This window comes from Schistocerca cancellata, chromosome 9 (genome assembly GCF_023864275.1).
Source record: "Schistocerca cancellata isolate TAMUIC-IGC-003103 chromosome 9, iqSchCanc2.1, whole genome shotgun sequence".
Lineage (NCBI taxonomy): Eukaryota > Metazoa > Arthropoda > Insecta > Orthoptera > Acrididae > Schistocerca > Schistocerca cancellata.
In genome coordinates, this window is record NC_064634.1 from 314,277,367 (window position 1) to 314,302,457 (window position 25,091).

At 39.6% G+C, this 25,091-nt stretch overlaps 1 protein-coding gene across 6 annotated transcripts in view; it reads left to right on the top strand.

Annotated features, from left to right (window-relative positions):
* The window catches only part of LOC126100800 (probable ATP-dependent RNA helicase DDX52), a 97,870-nt gene extending 76,991 nt beyond the window's left edge, over positions 1-20,879 (top strand). For all 6 annotated transcript variants that reach the window (XM_049911426.1, XM_049911428.1, XM_049911429.1 and 3 more), the window contains exons 9-13: positions 7,230-7,352; positions 10,478-10,628; positions 10,715-10,790; positions 19,752-19,916; positions 20,034-20,879. In XM_049911426.1, the coding sequence (XP_049767383.1) occupies positions 7,230-7,352; positions 10,478-10,628; positions 10,715-10,790; positions 19,752-19,916; positions 20,034-20,121 (603 nt within the window). In that variant the 3' untranslated portion in view covers positions 20,122-20,879. The remainder of the gene's footprint in view (positions 1-7,229; positions 7,353-10,477; positions 10,629-10,714; positions 10,791-19,751; positions 19,917-20,033) is intronic.
* The last annotated feature ends 4,212 nt before the right edge of the window (positions 20,880-25,091 follow it).

The window sequence follows — 25,091 nt, forward strand, 5'->3', positions numbered from 1 at the left end:
TCAGTTAAATTTTTGTAATTTACTGATAAGAACTTAACGCAACATTTACAACAAAACACAGTGCACACATAAGCATCTACCAACAGCAAAATGTGTCGAAGGTCGTAGGACAAAGACTATGCTGTTGTAACCGTGACCATTCCAGTCGTAGTTATTGCCGAGAATGAAAGCGCGGCGGGACCAATTGGGAGCAGCCCGCGAACAAACAAAACGAACGGGGAAGGACCGACATGACCAACAACATGCAAACAGCAACGGGGTCACAAGCAAAACCTCACAAATCCCCAATGTCCAGTCATTCACGGAAACCAAGTAAACATGCTGTCTGTAGGCAAGAAGTCGATAGACTAATGCGAATATCAGACTGCCTGCTGAGCGAAGGGCAGCAGCTTAAATACCCGATAGAATACATTGCTATTGGCCGCTGGGACTACGTGCTCCACCATGGTGCCCTCTCATTATACGCGGGCCAGGAGTGCATGCGCAGCCACGGCTTATGGTGCGATGGCTGAAGAGACCTCTATTAGCAATCGAGGTCCATGCCGTCTGGCGCAGATTTGAAACCCGCGCGCGCTTGGTACCAGACATGCATTACTTCATAATGACAAACTGCTTTTGACCAATGTGACATCACAACTGCTTACTTTTCCAACAGGTTGTGGCAAAATATTGCAAATGGTGGTTAGGAAAGCTTTATTTTCAAACTAAATGTGCTTTTACTCAAGAATGAGCTATGTTACATTACTGCTTAATCACAGCCTTGGAAGAAAAGAAAGACATTAAAAAATTTTTGACCACCAGTGTTATAAGTGAAAGGTTAGCTTTTCGTATAGGTATACTCTCTGTGTGTGTGTGTGTGTGTGTGTGTGTGTGTGTGTGTGTGTGTGTGTGTGTGTGTGTGTGTAACTTTTTCTATTTGTGTGTTTGGCAGGTATTACACTATCAGATTTTCTTTGACAAAGAAATTTGATGAAATATTTATCTTATTTCTTTTATATAGATCTTTGACGTAATGCAGAAGGGGTTATTACACTGTCATCAAATATTTCATTATAGTTCCTTCACTGTGCATGCACCAGCATTTCATGTACTCGTGGATTTTGCGGACATGTTTATATTTATAAATGCTACATTAAATGGCCATCAGCTCCAACGGTTATATTTTTCCTTGCAGGTAACAGTTGACAAATGCTTTTTTTATTCAAATCTAAGAGGAGGTGCTAGATTTGATGAAAGAAAATTTGACCAAGGCCTAACTTTGACAAAGTTCCATATTACACCTTCACATTGTTTTTTTTTATGATGATTGTTCTGCAGCCTACCAGAAATGCTGGTTCTCTGAATTTTCTTGATGGTTTTTCGCGAAAAGAATGGCTTCTTCCCTTCAGGAATCCCAAACACTCAAGCATTACTCAAGAACAGGTCAAACAAGTGTTTTGTATGCAGTCTCCTTTGTAGATGAGTTATGCTTTCCTAAAATTCTCCCAATGACCTGTAGTCGAGAATTCACTTTCCCTACAATCAAGATCACATGCTTGTTCAATTTCCTGTCACTTTGCAACATTATATGTAGGTACTTGACATAACTTTGCAAAGCATAATGCAACCAATACTTTATTTTAACATTAGAGAATTGTTTTTATACTCATCTGCATTAATTTAAACTTTTACACACTTAGAGCAAATTTCCATTCATCACTCCAAATAAAAATTCTGTCCAAGTCATCTTGTGCTTCTACAGTCACTTAGAATAAACATTGTCTTGACCACAGCACCAGCAGCAAACAGTCACAGATTGCTATTCGGCCTGTCTTTCAGACTGTTTATGTATGTAGAGAGCAAGAGTGGCCCTATCGGAAGTCACAGGAGTAGTCCTGGCAATACCTTTGTGTCTCCTGTGTTGAGCACTCAAAGCAATCATCATTAATTTGCCACTCAGCCTGTTTGTATATTCAGAAGTAAGATAGAACATTTTACAGTGTGGCTTATGTGTCACAATGTATGTATCAGAATATCACATCCTCTTCTGCTGACTCCCCCACAAGATACACAGCTATAATTATTGGTGGTTTTAAGGACATGACTAAATTAATTTCTGGTTTTACTGACCACTATGTGCAGCTTAATGATTCTTCTTTTCTGATGGTCCATGTAAAAAATTCAGCTGCCAATGAGACATGAAAGTAACAGCTTTTCCTGTATTAAATGATGTAAAATATTGTCTATAATCAGGGTGTATACAACCCGGGAGATCCGGGGAAAACCCGGGACATTTTTTATCCGGGAGAAAACCGGGAAAAACCCGGGAATTTTTTAGAGTTCTGGGTATTTTTCATTGTTTTAGCTAAATTTTTGTAATTTTGACTGGTAAGAACCGATACTCTAACAAAGAATATTATTGTATCCCGCTACTGCAGAATAATACTGCAGCAATAAAACACGAATGAAAGATAAAACAAAAATAAAATTTAAATTGCAAATGAAATGCGCTATATAAAAAAAAAGTGCTCATACAAGCGTCAGCCAACATCAAAATGCATCAAAAGACTTTACGAAGACTATGCAATGCTTCATAACAAGAAATTGCCTCCGATGAGTGTGACGTCACAACTGTTTGTATCAGATTCATTTGAGCAGTCACAAGCGGCCTCATGCGCTTGTGCAGTTGAGTCACGTGTGAGTAGTACCTTCTCCTGCTTCTGGCTACAGAAATGTAGCTGTTGGCTGTGTAAGCAGCAGCAACAAGCAGCCACATGCTACCCGGAGAATGGAAAAACTAGTAGAAGCCGACCTCGGGGAAGATCAGTTTGGATTCCGTAGAAACACTGGAACACGTGAGGCAATACTGACCTTATGACTTATCTTAGAAGAAAGATTAAGGAAAGGCAAACCTACGTTTCTAGCATTTGTAGACTTAGAGAAAGCTTTTGACAATGTTGACTGGAATACTCTCTTTCAAATTCTAAAGGTGGCAGGGGTAAAATACAGGGAGCGAGAGGCTATTTACAATTTGTACAGAAACCAGATGGCAGTTATAAGAGTCGAGGGACATGAAAGGGAAGCAGTGGTTGGGAAGGGAGTAAGACAGGGTTGTAGCCTCTCCCCGATGTTATTCAATCTGTATATTGAGCAAGCAGTAAAGGAAACAAAAGAAAAATTCGGAGTAGGTATTAAAATCCGTGGAGAAGAAATAAAAACTTTGAGGTTCGCCGATGACATTGTAATTCTGTCAGAGACAGCAAAGGACTTGGAAGAGCAGTTGAATGGAATGGACAGTGTCTTGAAAGGAGGATATAAGATGAACATCAACAAAAGCAAAACGAGGATAATGGAATGTAGTCGAATTAAGTCGGGTGATGCTGAGGGAATTAGATTAGGAAATGAGACACTTAAAGTAGTAAAGGAGTTTTGCTATTTGGGGAGCAAAATAACTGATGATGGTCGAAGTAGAGAGGATATAAAATGTAGACTGGCAATGGCAAGGAAAGCGTTTCTGAAGAAGAGAAATTTGTTAACATCGAGTATAGATTTAAGTGTCAGGAAGTCATTTCTGAAAGTATTTGTATGGAGTGTAGCCATGTATGGAAGTGAAACATGGACGATAAATAGTTTGGACAAGAAGAGAATAGAAGCTTTTGAAATGTGGTGCTACAGAAGAATGTTGAAGATTAGATGGGTAGATCACATAACTAATGAGGAAGTATTGAATAGGATTGGGGAGAAGAGAAGTTTGTGGCACAACTTGACCAGAAGAAGGGATCGGTTGGTAGGACATGTTCTGAGGCATCAAGGGATCACCAATTTAGTATTGGAGGGTAGCGTGGAAGGTAAAAATTGTAGAGGGAGACCAAGAGATGAATACACTAAGCAGATTCAGAAGGATGTAGGTTGCAGTAGGTACTGGGAGATGAAGAAGCTTGCACAGGATATAGTAGCATGGAGAGCTGCATCAAACCAGTCTCAGGACTGAAGACCACAACAACAAACAACATTGGTACTTTGTGAACTATATTCTGTCGTGTTATAAAAATGGTCATTATTGCCAGAACAGTCTCACTTATTTGGTGTGTGTTACAGTTGCTGAAATATTAGAAAGGCCTATTTTGTTTTATCTAGCAGACTGTGACGAAATAGATGTCAAATCGAGAAACCAAACCAGTCTTGGCTACTATTTTTATTAACAGCTTTTCCGGTCTTAGACAATGACATTTTGGTTTTTCATGTAGCAAAATGTTTGACAAACTTTGATGAGGTAATAGATTCTTTCACAGAAAGGAAAGCACGCCATGTAAAGCTGTAGCCAGATTAGATAGAAGAAAACGCCAGGACCTAAGGATTGAAGAAATGTTAACGTCTTGCTTGTCTCTTGTCTTTACTGATTTTATGTATCCTATATTTAATTTTATGTCACATACAACAGCAAGTTATTAGTTAATAGGCAATAAAGAGTGCAAATTTTCTGAAGCATTCTTGTTCTCCTGGTTACAAATAATCCTATCCAGTATTAACTGCGAGATTTTCTTTAAGAGGGGCAGGATATCAAGCCGGCTGACTGGGAGCAGGAGAGGCACCACAGGACATTTCAATTTCTACTGTCCTGAATATAGTTTTATGGCATCCGTTACAAAATATACATGTTTGAATTCCACAGAGTGAAATACAGTGATGTGCGGTAGAAGAATGTTGTGTGAAGAGTGTGGCACAGCACTTTGGCAAGCTTAAGACCAAATAACATGTCTTACATTTCCTCGAAGATATGTTTTATGTATCAGACTCTTCAGAAAGTTGTGTGCTACAAATACAAAATGAACATATTTTTGTAAAGTAGTTTCCTTTTAAATTTTTGACATCCTATCTCAAACGGTCGAGTTAGGAGGGGCGGTAGGGGGGAGGGGGGGGTATTTCCACTATTTAGTATTGCCCCAGTTCAGAAAGATCGTAGATCAGGGGCTGATGCGCAGAGAAGTCTGTGTTATAGTTGGGGAGGGGGGGAGGTGTAGTCTCCACGTGACCTGTGTTTACATTTAGTGATTTTGCTGTTTCCTCTTCGTTTACTGCTCTCATGTCAAATGAAAACAAAACAGATTTCTTTGGCTGGGAGCTATCAAATGAATTAAAACACATTCACATAATTACAGGAGGCTAAAATATGTTATTAGTTTCAGATTTTATTTTATTTCCAACTATCTGACTGTCAAGCATTAATTGCATTGCAGAACAAAGAAGATATATTTGTCAGTTCACTACAGAAATTTGCTTTTTATTAATCTTTCCCTCCAAGGCAGTCAATTTATTTGAAATGAAGCATTCAATTCCACACTATTGGCTAGTTTCAACAGTGCACTGCATTTCAATCCCATGTTTTCATATTCTGGCACATATGGCATTGCCATAATAAAGAATGAGGTAATACAGTACTAGTACATCAAGAAAATTAACATCCTGGAAACCACACTGAAAAGTTTAATATCAGGTCGAGGTCTACTTCATTGGGAATCTGGACATACGAATGTGCACTTTAAGGTGAATTATGCATTTTAATATGGTTCACGAAATTCTGACACTCGTGGTTCAAATGACTCTAAGCACTATGGGACTTAACATCTGAGGTCATCAGTCCCCTAGACTTAGAACTACTTAAACCTAACTATCCTAAGGACATCACACACAGCCATGCTCGAGGCAGGATTCGAACCTGCGACCATAGCAACAGAGCGGTTCCGGACTGAAGTGCCCAGAACCACTCAGCCACAGCGGCCGGCTCCGACACTCTTGGAGTATCTTCTGATGTCTTGTTTCTTTTATGGCATAATGTAAGATCTTTTAATGTGTTACACGTACAATCATACGGGCTTCCTACGTCATCGTAGCTGCACAAGCGCGGTGATGCCTCTTATCTGGTGCTCTCTGGCAACTGCTGGAACGAATCTATTTCTAACAGGTCGTGGGAAAATATTGTGAATTTTGGTTTGAAAAGCATTATTTTCAAAATAAGTGTCCTTTTCTGCAAGATGAACTATGTGCGAGAATTTATGATGAATTTCTTAAACCATAGAGTGTTTGACTCTCATTTAAAAATCAACTCTTTGATGATGAGCTATTTAAAAGAATTTTGAGCCCAGAACATCAGAGATTTATGTCAGTATTAAACAAATTTTACTGGCACATTTGTGTGATGTATCTTAAAGTGTAACACGCGCAAAAAAGATGAACATTGTATGTGAAAGCTTTGGACATTTTGGATTTTTGCACAAACTTTTAATTTGCTGGGAATACTGGCATTTTTATGCAGTTACCTAATTAAAAATTAAAAAAATTATGAGTCAGTATTTGTTTATTAACATTTCTATTTCTAAATAAATATAAATTTAAATAAAAGTAAAAGACAGATGTTCGTACTAATGAGATTTGAACCATTGACTTTCTGAACGCAAGACTGCTCTGCTAGGCACTTAGTAGTTGACATCTACAGTAATAAGTACAAATGTTTTATATTTAACAGTGCCCAGAACTCTTTTAATCTTCAAAGGTGATACTGTTTTTAGAATTGTGTGACACTAGTTTGGGAAATTCGTGTCTGAGCAATGACTGACAAATTTTGTTAGTATGAAGATAATCGAAAGGGCCAGTCTGTAAAGTCCCCTCATCAGTTCCATTTGCAGAAGTGAAATGTGGATGATAAGCAATACAGATGAGAACAGAATTTAAATTTTTGACATTTGGTGGTACAAAAGAATCCTGGCTAATATCGACTAACTAATGAAAAGGTGCTGAATTGAATTGGGAAGAAAAAGATGTATGGCACAACTCCACTAAAAGGAAAGATCACTTCATAGCAGACATCGTGATATGTGGATAAGTAGTCAATTTGGTAATGAAGGGAAGTGTGGGAGATGGAAATTGTAGAGGGGACTAAAGTGTGACTACAAGAAGCAGATTACATGGATGTAGGTTGCAGTAGATGCACAGAGATGACGAGGTCCGCACAGGATAAACTGACCTGGAGATCTGCGTCAAACACGTCTTTTGGATCGAAGACCACAGCAACAAAAGTTTCATAATGATTTTGTCAGCCATGAACTTTCTCTTAGAGTTTTGTAAGCTCAACTTTGTTTCATGGCACTGAAATAATTGTTTGTGAGATATTTGTTATCATGTAAGTAGAAAATGAATAACATCCTCTGTTTATGGAAAATAACTTACTCGATTTCAAATGTTTTTTGTTTAAGGGACTTACTCCACCCGTGCTGGTTTTTGTCCAAACAAAAGAAAGAGCCAAGGAATTGTTTAACGAATTGCTTTATGATGGGATCAATGTTGATGTCATACATGCAGACAGAACGCAGCTGCAGGTGAGTAGACAAAGTTGTTTTAGATAGAGAGAATCCCATTTATTGTATGTCACTAAATATAGATTAGAAACCAATTTCTTGATATGATTACTTTAGAATGGAATTCACCATATTGTAGAAAAAGGGTGATGGAATTCAAATGATAGTGTCCGAGTTGTTCGTCAGTTCTGTGCATTGTTGAAAAGTAATGAAACAAAAAACAATGTTGGCCTATTTTGTAGTGTAAGATGTTGCAGAGCTTAAGGTGTTAGAAGCTTGTTGGGAAGGGATGGCCAGTTTACTTTTGCCCTGTTTTTCCAAAATAATTTCAAGTGAATCCCAGTAGGTTTCCTTCAACAAGGTCAGTATCAGTTTCTTCCCAGGCTCTCATCAAATCCAAATGATTGTTGTAGAAGTTGATTAGCTAGATTTTTTCATGTTTCACGGATCATTTGTGCGATTTGTCATAATGGTGTGATACGAGTCCGTTTTATATTCATGTTACACAAACAGAAATCCTTATGTGAAATAAAAGGAGTTGTCAAGGGAAAGTTCAAGAGTATTGTGTTTCCTGTTTAAATTCTCTTCAGTATGGGTACTTAAAAATTTTCAGTGTTTCACCTTAGGTATTATTTCCTCACCTTTGAAGTCTGACTTTTCTTCTGTGTCTTTGTAAATTCTTGTGTACATGATTTTGGGATTTGCTCACAAAAGGCATGTTTTGGCTTTCTTAACTCCATCTGTACTTTCTGCTTCAAGCCTGTGTATTCATTTTCCACTTCCCAGACAGCTAATTGTGACAAAAGATGGTGTTCTTCTCATGTAGTAATCTTGGAATTGGCAACCATTGTTTTTTTGTTGTACATGTCTAGTTGTGTAGGATCAAATTGAGCAAGTCTCCAAGTTCATAGAATGTGTCAGTACATGAAATTACTACATAAAAGTAATAACAGATAAAATAAAATGTTTATGAACCCAAAAAACGACAAGCCATAAGTTTATGTAAATCAACAATATAACACAGGAATCAGCTTACTTTTTCAAGAAACTCCTCAACAGAATAGTAGGAGTGACCCATGAGGAAACTATTCAGTTTAGATTTGAAAGTGCATGGATTACTGTTAAGATTTTTGAATTCTTGTGTAGCTTATTGAAAATGGATGCAGCAGTATACTGCACACCTTGCTGTAGCCTGTATTCCCATTTCATATCTATCTTAGGACCTAAAGGAAGTATCACCACTGGATTGCAAAATATCTCAGTAAATTATTGACCTCAATTGTTTTCTCATTGCGTGGCCTATTGGCAAGCAGTACATTGTCCGACAGTCGAAGGAATTTTTGTGCTATACATTCAAGATAACCAGACAGAAATACCTGTTGGTGGTAGATATGAGATAAGTGTCTAGTGTATACAGTATGCAGTTCCTGAACTGCAATTACTGTTGGTGTCAAGATGTTCTGTAATGGAACAAAACTGGTTATCGTTATAGAAAAAGTGTGACGATAAACTTTGGTAAGAGACTTTATGGTGTTTCATGTTCTGGAGAAGTAACTAAATCTTTCAGGTTCACTGTACAATAATTCCATGTATATAAGATGACATACTTTTCATGAAAGAGTAGAAAATAATATAGGTCAGTCAGTTGAATCATCATATTTTTTGTAATTGTTCCTGTGGAAGAGATACAACTCAGATTGCTAATTCAAATTGTGTGCATCTGATTACACTCTTAATAATAAATAAAACAGACTGTTAGACTGTGACAATAATAATTAAACAGAGAAAATAGAGAGATATAACTAAGCAGTAGTTACTGGAAGAGTTGTTCAACTACTCACTGTTATTTATGTGTCTTTTACAATAAAAATTTAAGCATAGCATGTGAAAAGTTCAGCGTTACTGATTAGTAGTCAAGAAGTTCAGTGCTTTGCTACTGCCAATTGTCTCTTGACCACAGAATTAAACAATTTACACAGTAAACACAGGTTGTCAGTGTTTAGTGTAAAGTTGTTTATAAATACTTGTGTAGGAATGTATTTAGAAAAGAGCACTGTTGGATGTTATCTCTTACATCACTGTGTACCAAAGACAAGGTTATGTAGATGGCCTGTCCACCTAAGAAATGTTAACGGACAGAAAAATTGAAAATTTCATCATTTGTACTCACGGTCATACATATGTTCAGATGAGTATCGACAATATTTCCAGAAGTCGATTTGAACATTTGACATTATCATACAACACATGGAACAAAAACAATGTCTGCTTAGACTCTCTTCATCTAAGCTAAAATCTGAGTGTGTATTTGAGAAGCTTCTTATGCCTACTCTCCCACACTTCCTGATTGGCTACTGTTGTGTCCAAGTATAGGCTCTGTAGTCTCATTAGATGTTGGTCATGCAATTCAACACTCATATAATGGCATGTGTACCTGGATAGAACAACTGGATTCAAAAAATAAAATTTTAATGAGAAATGAAAAGATGATAAAAGTTATTAATGTGTGGGGATTCAGATTGAGACTGACAACTGGGGTTGGGCACGTGCAGTGAAGTGCATTAGTCTTCTGTCAGGGGCCATGGACATAAAATAACATGAAGACTGTTGGAAAATAGTTACATGCACAGCTGCTCTGCTGTTGTCACACTTGTTTCCACATAAAAGTAGTGTATCAGTCTTTTCTGTATTTATGTACTAATATATGTCATACTGCTGGATGTGTGTATGTGTTGCTGCATGCAACTACCCAGTGGTGATGAGAATTGTGGCTCACAGAAAAAATGTAGAACATATGCAGTCTATGTGTCCTCTTTTCACTGTAGGATGGTACATTGAATATATTATTTGGACACCAAATACAGTCTGGAGAAATCTTGTTGCCACTGTTCTCAGACTTCAGTTCTTCACAGTGCACTGACTGTACACAGCTGGGCAGGGATTTACGATTGGAAAAGCTCAGTTTCCTGTCTCTCAAAACACACCACAGGTTCTCATTTTTTAATTAATAAATAAAAGCATTTATCCCAATAAGTGAACAATGTTTGACATTCACTGCTGTGAGTCTACTGTTGCTATATTGAGTGCTCCCTTTTGAGACCTTTTTTCACATCTGTATTTAGGTAGATAATATTTTTTTCTTACAGAGGGACAATGTTGTACAAAGCTTCCGAAGAGGGGATATTTGGGTCCTTATCTGCACAGAACTAATGGGACGAGGTATTGACTTCAAAGGAGTAAACTTAGTCATCAATTATGACTTTCCTCCTAGTGTCATCTCCTACATACATCGGATAGGTAACTTTTTATTTGCTTTTTTTTTAAATGAAGTTATGCCTTTTTTATTGCTTCAATGAATACTATTGTCTACTTTTTGGTTTCAGGTAGAACTGGGAGAGCTGGAAATCCAGGGAAAGCTATCACATTTTTCACAGAAAGCGATACAGTGAATCTCCGAAGGTAACTTTCAACATGCATTTCTTTAACTAGTTTACACATTCATTAGCATCAGCCAAATAGGACAACATTCATTGCTGAATGAACTCTTCAATTTTCTTCCACTTCTGCTCCATCAAGTACCATGATGTTCCACCAGTCCTCTTAATATCATCAAGTCATCTCATTTAGGCTCTTCCAATGCTTCCTTTGTGCCTGTGAGGTCTGCAATAAATCATGTTATTGCTCCAAATGTTGGCTTCTTTCCTGGCTCTGTTGGAAGACCATTGCCATTTCAACATAGTAATTCTATTGAGTAATCAGCTATTTCTGCTTGTGAAGGACTCATTCCTGATGTTTTTTCCTGAGGCTGATGCCTGATTCTGTTTCTCTATTGTTCTTTGTGTGCACTTCATAAATTATGAACATTCTCTATTGTCAGAACCAACGTTTGTAGGCTCTAAGATGCAGGGAGCTGGTTTGTCTGGAAAACCTGGAATTCTCAGAGAATTACATTTCATCTGGAAAAGTCGGGCAAATTTCAGGGAATTCTGTTTTTAACCTATCAATGTAATTTAATTTTATTGAGCTTTATAAATCACAAATTTTAAAGTGCATAGTATTTCAAAGTGTGTCAATTCTATGAATATTATTATGCCCATTGGCTAGTATGTCTCAGTCATGAGGAAAGAAAAGTTGTTATTGTGAGACACTGCCTCACCCTCCCCCATTAATTTATCAGCAGCTTTTTATGACATAATCCTCCTCCCCATACCTGGAACTCTCAGTATTTATTTCTAAGTTTGAGTAGTTGCCATGAATATGCTGCTGGTAGAATACTGGTATTGTACACTTTCAATTTTTTGTTCTTTGGAACTTCCTTTTTGACCAGAATGCACAGAAGATTTCTGAATGATGCATAACTCAATTCATGGAATTTCTGCTGTTTGGTTGGTTTGTCATGGCAGAATTTTATGGTCAAAGCAGATATATTTGGAGGTGACTACAATAAGTTTGTCGTCACTTTTAACCAGTCGAAAGTTTGTATTCATAACTTTTTTTTATCATGTTCCTCTTCAAATAAACTTCTAAAGATGCAATTTTCTGGCAATTTTGAGTCATACTTCACTCACAGGTAAAGTTCAGATGAAGTCCACGAAAAACATTTGGACCTCCAATCAATTGCTGTTTATTAAACTGCCCAGCCAAGTCAATATCAAGCACACTCATAAGCACAATGTTGTCAACAAATAGTAGGTGTTTCTAGGACTGCTTGTGTTTGTTTGTGTGTCTATCGACCTGCCAGCACTTTCGTTTGGTAAGTCACATCATCTTTGTTTACAATGATGATGTGACTTACCAAACGAAAGTGCTGGCAGCTTGATAGACACACAAACATACACACAAAATTCAAGCTTTTGCAACCAACGGTTGCTTCATCAGGAAAGAGGGAAGGAGAGGGAAAGACGAAAGGATGTGGGCTTTAAGGGAGAGCGTAAGGAGTCATTCCAATCCCGGGAGCGGAAAGACTTACCTTAGGGGGAAAAAAGGACAGGTATACACTCGCACACACACCCATATCCAACCCCACATACACAGACACAAGCAGACATTTGTAAGGGCAAAGAGTTTCGGCAGAGATGTCAGTCGAGGCAGAAGTACAGAGGCAAAGATGTTGTTGAAAGACAGGTGAGGTATGAGCGGCGGCAACTTGAAATTAGCGGAGGTTGAGGCCTTGCAGATAACGAGAAGAGAGGATATACTGAAGGGCAAGTTCCCATCTCCGGAGTTCTGACAGGTTGGTGTTAGTGGGAAGTATCCAGATAACCCTCACGGTGTAACACTGTGCCAAGATGTGCTGGCCGTGCACGAAGGCATGTTTAGCCACAGGGTGATCCTCATTACCAACAAACACTGTCTGCCTGTGTCCATTCATGCGAATGGACAGTTTGTTTCTGGTCATTCCCACATAGAAAGCTTCACATTGTAGGCAGGTCAGTTGGTAAACCACGTGGGTGCTTTCACACGTGGCTCTGCCTTTGACCATGTACACCATCCGGGTTACAGGACTGGAGTAGGTGGTGGTGGGAGGGTGCATGGGACAGGTTTTACACCGGGGGCGGTTACAAGGGTAGGAGCCAGAGGGTAGGGAAGGTGGTTTGGGGATTTCATAGGGATGAACTAAGAGGTTACGAAGGTTAGGTGGACGGCGGAAAGACACTCTTGGTGGAGTGGGGAGGATTTCATGAAGGATGGATCTCATTTCAGGGCAGGATTTGAGGAAGTCGTATCCCTGCTGGAGAGCCACATTCAGAGTCTGATCCAGTCCCGGAAAGTATCCTGTCACAAGTGGGGCACTTTTGTGGTTCTTGTGTGGGAGGTTTTGGGCTTGAGGGGATGAGGAAGTGGCTCTGGTTATTTGTTTCTGTACCAGGTCGGGAGGGTAGTTGCGGGATTCGAAAGCTGTTTTCAGATTGTTGGTGTAATGGTTCAGGGATTCCGGACTGGAGCAGATTCGTTTGCCACGAAGACCTAGGCAGTAGGGAAGGGACCGTTTGATGTGGAATGGGTGGCAGCTGTCGTAATGGAGGTACTGTTGCTTGTTGGTGGGTTTGATGTGGACGGACGTGTGAAGCTGGCCATTGGACAACTGCTGAAGCGCAGGCTATCCGTGATCTGAAGGCTGACCGATCCATCGTCATTCTTCCGGCAGACAAGGGTTCCACGACCGTGGTACTTGATCGTCAGGAGTATGTGGCTGAGGGACTGCGTCAGCTTTCAGACAACACCACATACAAAGTTTGCCAAGGTAATCCCATTCCTGATGTCCAGGCGGAGCTTCAAGGAATCCTCAGAACCTTAGGCCCCCTACAAAACCTTTCACCTGACTCCATCAACCTCCTGACCCCACCGACACCCCGCTCCCCTACCTTCTACCTTCTACCTTCTTCCTAATATTCACAAACCCAATCATCCCGGCCACCCCATTGTAGCTGGTTACCAAGCCCCCACAGAACGTATCTCTGCCTACGTAGATCTACACCTTCAACCCATTACATGCAGCCTCCCATCCTTCATCAAAGACACCAACCACTTTCTCGAACGCCTGGAATCCTTACCCAATCTGTTACCCCCGGAAACCATCCTTGTAACCATTGATGCCACTTCCTTATACACAAATATTCCGCACGTCCAGGACCTCGCTGCGATGGAGCACTTCCTTTCACACCCATCACCTGTCACCCTACCTAAAACCTCTTTCCTCGTTACCTTAACCAGTTTCATCCTGACCCACAACTTCTTCACTTTTGAAGGCCAGACATACCAACAATTAAAGGGAACATCCATGGGTACCAGGATGGCCCCCTCGTACGCCAACCTATTCATGGGTCGCTTAGAGGAAGCCTTCTTGGTTACCCAGGCCTGCCAACCCAAAGTTTGGTACAGATTTATTGATGTCATCTTCATGATCTGGACTCACAGTGAAGAACTCCAGAATTTCCTCTCCAACCTCAACTCCTTTGGTTCCATCAGATTCACGGTCTCTACTCCAAATCCCTTGCCACTTTCCTTGACGTTGACCTCCACCTGTCCAGTGGCCAGCTTCACACGTTCGTCCACATCAAACCCACCAACAAGCAACAGTACCTCCATTATGACAGCTGCCACCCATTCCACATCAAACGGTCCCTTCCCTACTGCCTAGGTCTTCGTGGCAAACGAATCTGCTCCAGTCCGGAATCCCTGAACCATTACACCAACAATCTGAAAACAGCTTTCGCATCCCGCAACTACCCTCCCGACCTGGTACAGAAGCAAATAACCAGAGCCACTTCCTCATCCCCTCAAGCCCAGAACCTCCCACACAAGAACCACAAAAGTGCCCCACTTGTGACAGGATACTTTCCGGGACTGGATCAGACTCTGAATGTAGCTCTCCAGCAGGGTTACGACTTCCTCAAATCCTGCCCTGAAATGAGATCCATCCTTCATGAAATCCTCCCCACTCCACCAAGAGTGTCTTTCCGCCGTCCACATAACCTTCGTAACCTCTTAGTTCATCCCTATGAAATCCCCAAACCACCTTCCCTACCCTCCGGCTCCTACCCTTGTAACCGCCCCCGGTGTAAAACCTGTCCCATGCACCCTCCCACCACCACCTACTCCAGTCCTGTAACCTGGAAGGTGTACACGATCAAAGGCAGAGCCACGTGTGAAAGCACCCACATGATTTACCAACTGACCTGCCTACACTGTGAAGCTTTCTATGTGGGAATGACCAGCAATGAACTGTCCATTCGCATGAATGGATACAGGCAGACAGTGTTTGTTGGTAATGAGGATCACCCTGTGGCTAAACATGCCTTCGTGCACGGCCAGCACATCTTGGCACAGTTTTACACCGTGCGGGTTATCTGGATACTTCCCACTAACACCAACCTGTCAGAGCTCCGGAGATGGGAACTTGCCCTTCAGTATATCCTCTCTTCTCGTTATCCGCCAGGCCTCAACCTCCGCTAATTTCAAGTTGCCGCCGCTCATACCTCACCTGTCTTTCAACAACATCTTTGCCTCTGTACTTCTGCCTCGACTGACATCTCTGCCGAAACTCTTTGCCTTTACAAATGTCTGCTTGTGTCTGTGTATGTGGGGTTGGATATGGGTGTGTGTGCGAGTGTATACCTGTTCTTTTTTCCCCTAAGGTAAGTCTTTCCGCTCCCGGGATTGGAATGACTCCTTACCCTCTCCCTTAAAGCCCACATCCTTTCGTCTTTCCCTCTCCTTCCCTCTTTCTTGATGAAGCAACCGTTGGTTGCAAAAGCTTGAATTTTGTGTGTATGTTTGTGTTTGTTTGTGTGTCTATCGACCTGCTTGGAAATATACAGATCTTCTTTTGCACCAGATTTTTTATGTTCTTATTTAGCAAGAGAGCAACATCATGTCTTAATACATCTTCATTGTTTTCTAGGAGGAGACTATCTGATGAAAAGGTTTCAGCCTGTTTTCCACTTACAAGGGACCTCACAGGTTGCTCTACCCTCTCTGATTTTATGCATTTGTGTAGGATTTGAAGCTCAGTGTCATCACATCCATTTCCTAAAGCAGTACAGTGTACTTATCAAAAACACTAAAAAATTGATTTTGAATATTTCTGAGCAGTGTCAAGTATAAAACGTTTCTAGCATTTAAACACAGCCACTTGTAGCTGAGTGTGAAGCATTCGTGTCCCGTAATCATGAAGACCCTAGTTCTAATCATGCTTGTACTAGTTACTCTTTTAGATACATTTATTTTGCTTCATTTTTGTACTACAAATTGAAATTTAAGAAACAGATATTGGATCATAAATTTTAATACAAATAACTGGTTCTTATTTTAACAACAAAAAAGATAATCAATCATATCTAAAGGCTGTAAATTCAACAAAATACTTAGGAATTACAATTACGAACAACTTAAATTGGAAAGAACACATACAAAATGTTGTGGGAATGGTGAACCAGACTGTGTTTTATTGGCAGAACACTTGGAGGATACAGCAGATCTACTAAGGAAATTGCCTACGCTATACTTGTCCGTCTTCTTTTGGAGTACTGCTGTGTGGCATGGGATCCTTGCCAGATAGGATTAATGGAATACATTGAGAAAGTTCAAAGACGGGCAGCGCATTTTGTATTATGGAGAAATAGGGGAGACAGTGTTGTGGACATGATACAGGTTTAAAACAAAGGCTTTTCTCGTTGTGGCGAAATCTTCTCACAAAGTTTCAGTCACCAGCTTTCTTGTCCAGCTGCAAAAATATTTTGTTGATGCTGACCTATGTACGGAGAAATGATCATTATAATAAAATAAGGGAAATCAGAGCTTGCATGGAAAGATACAGGTGGTCATTTTTCCTACATGCCGTTCAGGAGCAGAATAATAGAGAATTATTATGAAGATGGTTCTGTGAACCCTCTGTCAGGCACTTAAGTGTGATTTGCAGGGTATCCATGTAGATGTAGATAATTCTGGGCCAACTGACTGCCATGTCACCCTCTGCCAGTAGCATTATTGGATGTGGTTTTGGAGGAGCATGTGGTCAGCACACCACTGTCCCAGTCATTGTCAAGTTTCTAGACCTGAAACCTCTACTACTCATTCAAGAAGCTCTTTAGTTTGCCTCACGAGGCTGAGTGCACCCCGTTCCAGTCCTCCCACCAAGGAAAAATCCCATGCAGAACCAAGAATCATACTCAGGTCTCCCACTTGGCAGTCAATTGCACTGACCACTCAGCTGCAGGGGCAGTCATTTTAACTATTAATTGCATGACAGTGCAAGTATTCACAACAAATTAAAATTTGTTACAAACATGGGAAATTTGAAATAGGAAAATTAATACTTTTTACTGCTAAAAACTGTACAGTATTATCAGTAAAAATATTTTTTCATTTTGCAATAAGTCATTTCATTTTTTTGTACCAATTTTAAATTTATTACAAATACTTGCATTTTTATGCAAAAAATAAAAAAAAAAGATGTTTTTATTAAAATGTTTTTAAAAGTAATTGGTTCAGTATTTTAAATTAACATTTCAATTTCATAATTAATATAATTCAAATTAGAGTTAAAAACAGTTGTTGCTAGTGTGAATCAAACTTGTGACTTTGGAATGACTAGACTAGAAAGCTACACACTAAGTTACAGGCGCTCTGTTTAACTGCTCACTAAGTTTTGCACCTTTATGCGCAGCAGCACTTCGGAATATTCAGAGCTCATTTTTCAAGTGTTTCTGATAAGAGGTTTGTACTGCTCTCGGACACAGTTATTGTGTTGTTAATCACTATCCATTGGTTTCTGTTCTTTCCTCTCAAACTTTTGCCTCCTCCAGAACCCTTGTGGCAAACTGATGTATGAGAGTGTGAGCATGCCACTGTACTCACCTGGGATGATTTTGTTTGAAAACTTGAGCTCGTGTCATGTGCACGGGAAGTTGGTGGCTTTTTACAGCACTGCACTTGCTGAACCTGTAGCTACCCAAGAAGGAATTAAGAACTGAAGGGAGCGCCACTAAAAACATGAGTGGCCAGATTGTGGAAAGTAAGCACTGTACGAAAATGGAGGACATCTTAGGTCTTACAGCATATAACTGTCAGTGTTGGAAACAGATGAGAGGTGGCCAAAGATATCTATAGAAGAAAGTGAGGATTTGGCGCAATGCCGAAACCTCGGCTGGTTGTCAGTCCAGACACCATGAAACATGAGCCCACAGGCGAGCTATTGGGTATGCTGCCAGAACAATTCTCCCATAAAAAATGTGTTTCTTGTGTCTTGGTGTATCTTTATAGCTCCACAAAATGTCTGGCTGTAACACACTAACCACTTGTGCACATTTGATCTAACATTTGTGATCTCTTTTCGAAAGCTGTCAGATACTTCATAGAAAACATGGCATTTTACCATATGTTCTTGAGACACAGATTCTGATTGAATGCTTATCTATCAAAAACACAAATATTTTAATTTTATATTGACATGGTGAAATTGAAATGCACCATTTGTGACTTTAGCGCATGATTTGTGTGCTGTACTTGAAACGACGTGTTTTATAACCAGTGAAGACTCATTCTATAAAAACAGTGATGTTCCATATTTTTTTAAAAATATGTCTAAAAATAAATGCAGGTGTTCTTTTGTCCTGGGAAATGTGTTTTAGGACCACTTTATGTGCATGCTCTCCTCATCCACAATTCTATTATCAGAACCTGACGAACAGTGTGTGACTCAATTTCTGTTGTTTCCGAGTCATTCTTGCTGTTCACTGGCAATTGAAACATGTCAAATCTCTTCACTTGTGAAATTTTTATCATCTCTGGGTACTGATAAATCTTCCGATAATAGGTTTGAGATTCTCAGTTACCTAAAAATTTCTTAATCATCTCAAGACATGAACACTTCATTAAACACCTCTCTCTCTCTCTCTCTCTCTCTCTCTCTCTCTCTCTCTCTCTCTCCATCTCTTCATATGCTTCTCGAATTTCTGCATTTTCTCACTTGCGGTATGCCCAAGTTGTCAGTAAAACTTAGAAGTGCTCAATTGCATGACATTAATATCACTTGTTTTCTGAGCATGACTGAAAAAACTGCTTCAAGAACAAATTACTATGGATCATTTCATTGCAGTAGCAAGCTGAAATTCACACTGAAAGCATTTGCAATGTTGACCTATCATTGTGGCCGAAGACATGCCACAGCATATAGAATGCTATACTAACGGTTTCTTTGCCAACAGCCTTGCCGCAGCAGTAACACCAGTTCCTATCAGATCACAGAAGTTAAGCGCTGTCGGGCTGGGCTAGCACTTGGGTTTTACGAGTGCTGTTGGCAAGTAGGGTGGACTCGGCCCTTGTGAGGCAAACTGAGGAGCTACTTGATTGAGTAGTGGCTGCTCCGGTCTCATGAACTGACATACGACTCGGAGAGTAGTGTGCTGACCACACGCCCCTCCATATCCGCATCCAGTGATGCCTGTTGGTTGAGTATGACATGGTGGCCGGTTGGTACTGTTGGGTAAACATGGCCTGTTTTGGGCAGGATTTACTAACAGTTTCTTTATTTGAAGACATTGTACACATTACATTTCTTGAACATGTATAACTATCCTTTTATCCTGGTAAATTACATTTTAGTCAGTTTAGATAAACTGACCAATATTGTGACAGCATTTGCAACAGAGACTGATATACCTTGACAGCTTCATGACATGACGCAACAGGGATTAATATACTTTAACAGCTTCACGACATGTTAAATTTGTTGGGTAAACTTGGCATAAATACCTCCGGAATATCAGTATCAACAATAAAAGAAACCTAAAAACTGATTGAAAATACTGCCAAAATTTAATGTACTTTGTAGAGTCCAACTTAATTAAAGACAAGGATTAGTGATTCCAGAATACTGACTCTATTTCTGTGTTTGATGTTTCCTTCCTTTATTTGCAGCATTGCTCAAATGGTTCAAGATTCAGGGTGCGAGGTACCAGAATACCTACTTAAACTTAAGAAATCCAGTAAAAGGGATCGGCGTAAACTTGAAAAGAAAGCCCCTCAACGAGAACGGATATCTACTGTTCCACTTTGTGATATTGAGAAGCAGAAAAAGTTGCAGTAAGTGTAGAGTTAAACTTTTTTATATTGAACAGTGACTATAATTTAGTTGTATTTGAATGTTAAAGATGATTCTTTACCTTCAGCTTTTACACTAACACTTTCTTAATGTTTCAGACAGAAGATTCGGGCCATAAAAAGAAAGAAAAAGGAAGGCAACGAAGATAGACCACAAGCATCTAAGCAGAAAAAGCAAAAACTTTAATGTTTATAAAGTTGTAAATAGACAGCACGAAGTTATTTGTTGCAATGTTGGTAATATCTACTGTTAACAAATACAATTTTGTGTTTGCTGTAAAAGTTTTTCGTTGCACCTTGGATACTGAAAGGCAGATGCTATTTTAAATAATAAATATCTGTACACAGCAGACAAGTTCAGCTATCATTTCAGCAAATGTGCGTATTGAAGTGCAGTTTCATTATCTGGGCTCCAGTTTTATGTTCACATAACTGTATTGTGAATGAAACACTGAGATTTAGGAATATACACTGTATTTGAAACTTCCTGGCAGATTAAAACTGTGTGCCCGACCGAGACTCGAACTCGGGCAGAAGTAAAGCTGTGAGACCGGGCGTGAGTCGTGCTTCAGTAGCTCAGATGGTAAAGCACTTGCCCGCGAAAGGCAAAGGTCCCGAGTTCGAGTCTCGGTCGGGCACACAGTTTTAATCTGCCAGGAAGTTTCATATCAGTGCACACTCCGCTGCAGAGTGAAAATCTCATTCTGGATACACTGTATTTGTTGATCACATGATGAATTGTATACTACATTTCACTATAACTTTGTTCCACATTTTATTTCAAATAATTTCAAATAACAAGGTAGTACAATGTAACGAACGTGAAAATAGTTTGCGGTTAAGAAATTTCTGAATACCCAGTGCTTTGACAATGTAATAAGATTTGGAAGGTCCATTAATGGAACTGTGATCAGAAACGTGTATTTACTGAAAGAAAAGCAGAGTTTAAACACAGTTGGTAGTTTTTTTATTTAAAATTTTATTTAATGACCACTTCGAATTAATATATACTTATGATTAACTAAAATAGTTTTGTGTGTGTGTGTTTGTGCATACATGTGTGCGAGAGAGAGAGAGAGAGAGAGAGAGAGAGAGAGAGAGAGAGACGAGTTGGGAGGGGGGGGGGGGAGGTTTGTCAGACAGGTAACTCCAGTCTTTTCAGAGAAGTCATTTCATGTTGGGTTCTCTATTTATTGAATTCTTTTTAGTGCATAATATAGACCCAACATGTCAGCTTCACGAATTTAGGCGGCAAGTGACTATTAGACATAGATAACACCTCACTTTCATTGTAAATATTTCATTGATATGTCACAGAAACAAATCAAGGTGCCTAATGTAGGTAATTATTTTTAAATTATTTTTTTTTAATTCTAATCTTTAATATGAGGGTAGTTCGAAAAGTTCACAGATCCCATTGCAAATCTCCCTGAGAGGATGGCACAGAGATCACAGCATTGGGCTCCACTCCTCAGATGCTACAGTTACAATTTTTATCTGCCTGTAGGCTAGGACTCCATCTCTGATACTATTGCTTGCCTCCCAATGGCTCATACTGTACATGGGGGTGCCAAACTAATACACTCACAATGTAGTTCAGGAATTCTTTAAGCTTGGTTTGGAAGTACTGTACACCAAAAATGATTCATGAGTTGTATCGTTTCTACAGCACTGTAGAATAGTAAATAGCTTACATTGTTTGTTTAACAACAACAGACTGTTACTTCAGTATTTTCTGAGATATCGAATAGTTGTGGTTGTCAGAATTACCTTTATGTAGTGAAGTACAGCAAATTATATCCAAAAGACCCATGAGTTTTTCAAGTATTAGCAAACTTTATGTATTTAATGACATTTTTATGCAATGTATTCCGTGTTTCAATCCGTAATGAGTTCCTTAACTCTGAATATGGTTTCCTTGTGACTATACAGATACAGGTAAAGGAAAGAACTAGATTATCGCCGGCTCTCTTGTCACATTTTCAATATAGTCAGCAAGGTATTGCTCATATGGAAGGAACTTCACTGTCCAAGGTTCAAAATATGAGCAACAAATTGAAAAAAGAGTCTTGAAATGCAGTAGCAAGGTAAACATGGTCGAAAATGCATTACATTCCCTAGAGCAGACACAGAAATAAGATGAATGGTAGTGGAAAACCACAGAAAACCGATGCAGGTGATTAAGAATGTGTTGGAGGATGATGAAGTGCCTGTATCTACCATAACTCTGCAGCAAAGGTCAATAAAATGGTGCTCCGATGACATCGTTCTACCAAGAAACAGAAACTTACCCCAGTGATGAAACAATGACTAGAATGGACCAAAAAGTACAAAACTGGACTGTAGATGACTAGAAAGAGGTAAATGAGCTATATCATCATTGTACTTCTCCTTTTATGATAATGACTTGCAAATGAGACATATGATTGCCTCTCAGTTCTGACGAAACCAGTATCCAAATTGTACAACAGAAAACAGAATTTGTGAGACACAGGAGCGATAAAAAATTCCAAGGAGATTGCATAGTTCAATGAGTCAAGCATCCTATGTCAGTAATGGCTTTGTTTGTAATGAGTAGCAAAGGAAATGTACACCTTTATGTTGTGAAAGGGACAATACATCAAGATCAGTACTGGGAACTTGACTTCTTTTTCAGGTGAAAGAATGGTTTCCTGATAACAACTACATCTCTATGCTCGATTCAGCACTATGCCACAAGGCAAAATATGTGACTAAATATTTCAGCGAGACTGTAATTCCTACTTTGGTCTGGTTAGGGAACTCCCCAGACATGAATCCCATTGAAAATGTCTGGCAACGACTGAAGAGGGAAATTGCAATGGGAGATATATCCACGAATCCCATCAGGCTATTGGAGAAACTTGTGGCAGAATAAAGCTGCATAACAAAACTGCTATGTCCATTCAGTGAATATGATAATTCGGCACCCCACTATATCTTACAACCAAAAGGTGCCGTGTTTTCAGCTGGATAAAGAACTCTCACACACAAAACACTTCCCTGCAACATCACAGCTTGTCACACTAGTAACAGCACATGATCATCTCTTGAAATGAGTAGCTTACTGCATAATGAATGGCCCCAACACTTTTCTGCAAAGGTAGATCCATAGTTCCGCATCTATTTTTTACTGAAACACGGGCTGGGTCACGTTCAAGTAGCCCTAGTTCTATCAACTGGACATTCATAGCAACGGATAGACATCCTGGCAGCACTCTAGTCCTGTGTAATGCTATCACTGCATAACAGGCACTGAGGGATGACAAATGTGAAAATCATAGTTCCATGGCTGTCATAGATTACACACACATCGATCACATAGTTTGATCCTGTACTTAGTGGAAGCAGGCCTGCCACCATCCGCATCTATATGCATACTCCAAAAGCCACCTGATAGTGCATGGCAGAGGGTACATCCTGTACTACCTTCTTCCCCCCTCCCCCGCCACCTTTCCTCTGTTTCATTCATGAATGCTGCGTGGAAAGTATGGTTGTCAGTAATCGTCTATATGAGTTCTAATTTCTCTGATTTTCTTGTTGTGGACATTTTGTGAGATATATAAGTAGTATATTACTCGAATCTTAAACCTCTTTGTGATGCATAACAGCTTCTACCACTGGAATTTATTGAGCAACTCTGTAATGTGCTAGTGGCAGGTAAATGATGATAAAACTCGCCACTCTGTTGGACCTCCTCTGTGTCTTTTATGAATGAAACGTTGTAAGGAGTGCAGACTGATGAATTACATTCGATAGCTGGTCACATACATTTCTTAAGCCACTTCGTTTGATGATGAATTGCATTTCCTTAACATTCTGCCAATGAATCTCAGCCTGAAATCTGCTTTTTCCCACTGTTTACATTAGTTACTGATTCCAATGATTTGTCACCAACACTGTAGTAGACCATGTGGATTCTTCACCAATTGATGCACAATAATTCACATTTATTTAGTTCCAGTGTCAACTACCAGTCCCTGCACAAATTGTCTACAGGTCTTCCTGCATTTCACTTCAGCTTTCTGGCATTGCAAACTTCCTATTGTCAAGAGCATTGTCTATGATTAGCCTCAAGGGGCCTTCAATGTTATCCACTAGGTCATTAAACCAACTTTAAACAGTAACATCTCTGTAATATTCCCTTGTGGTTGTCCCAAAATTCTTTTATATTTGTCGATTTTGCTGTGTTAAGAAAGACATTTTAAATTGTATATGAAAGGAAGTTCTGAATAGGGTCACAGATCTGCCCCACTACTCGTAAAGGTCACATTTTGTTTGTTAAACATAAATGAAGAATTGAATTGAAAGTTTGTCAGAAGTCAACAGACGTGGCATCAACTGGGCGCCTTTGCCTACAGCTCTGTGAATCTTGTGGCAAAAAGGCTGAGTGAGTGTTGCAAGACCTCTGTTTGCAGAATTCATATTTATTTTCACAGAGATTTTTGCTCTCCAGAGAGGTCATAATGCGTGAGCAGAAAACATTTTACTTAAGGAGGAAGAATTTGGGAATCACCTATACAGAGGGGGTATTGCTAACTAGGGGCAAAGTGCAGGAAACAATCCTTCAGATGATGAAAATCAGAACATGTCATTATTAAATAAGACTGGAAATGTGTTCCAAGCAAGTATGCACAGTAAGAAGATGGACATAAATGATCTTCGACATTGTAAGTTTCAATGAATCAAAGCAGACAGAATACACACCAGACCAGTGGTAATGTTCTGTTTGTACTAGTGGTTTGGCTCCACAATCAAGAGGGCAGTATGTTGCCCATCACCAGAATAAGTTAGCAAAAGCAGTGAAATGGACGCTCCTTAGTACTAATTTGTGAGCCTGCCATCGTCACGGACAACATTACTGTCCTCTGGAGTGTGGAACTAAAATACTAGTACAGACAGAACATTCTCATTGGTCTGGTGTGTTATCCTGTGTGCTTTCACTCATTGCATTCACACCTACACTGTCAAAGATCTTATCTCCACCCTGCAAGTGGGCGTATCTCCCTTGGGATGCATTTCTGACCATATGTCCATATGACCTTTTTTGCTCCTTATCCTCTCAGGGATCGTTTCCTGCTATTTGTCCCCATTTAGAAAACTCGTCCTTTTTCCAGGTGCATTTTTATACTTCCTGTG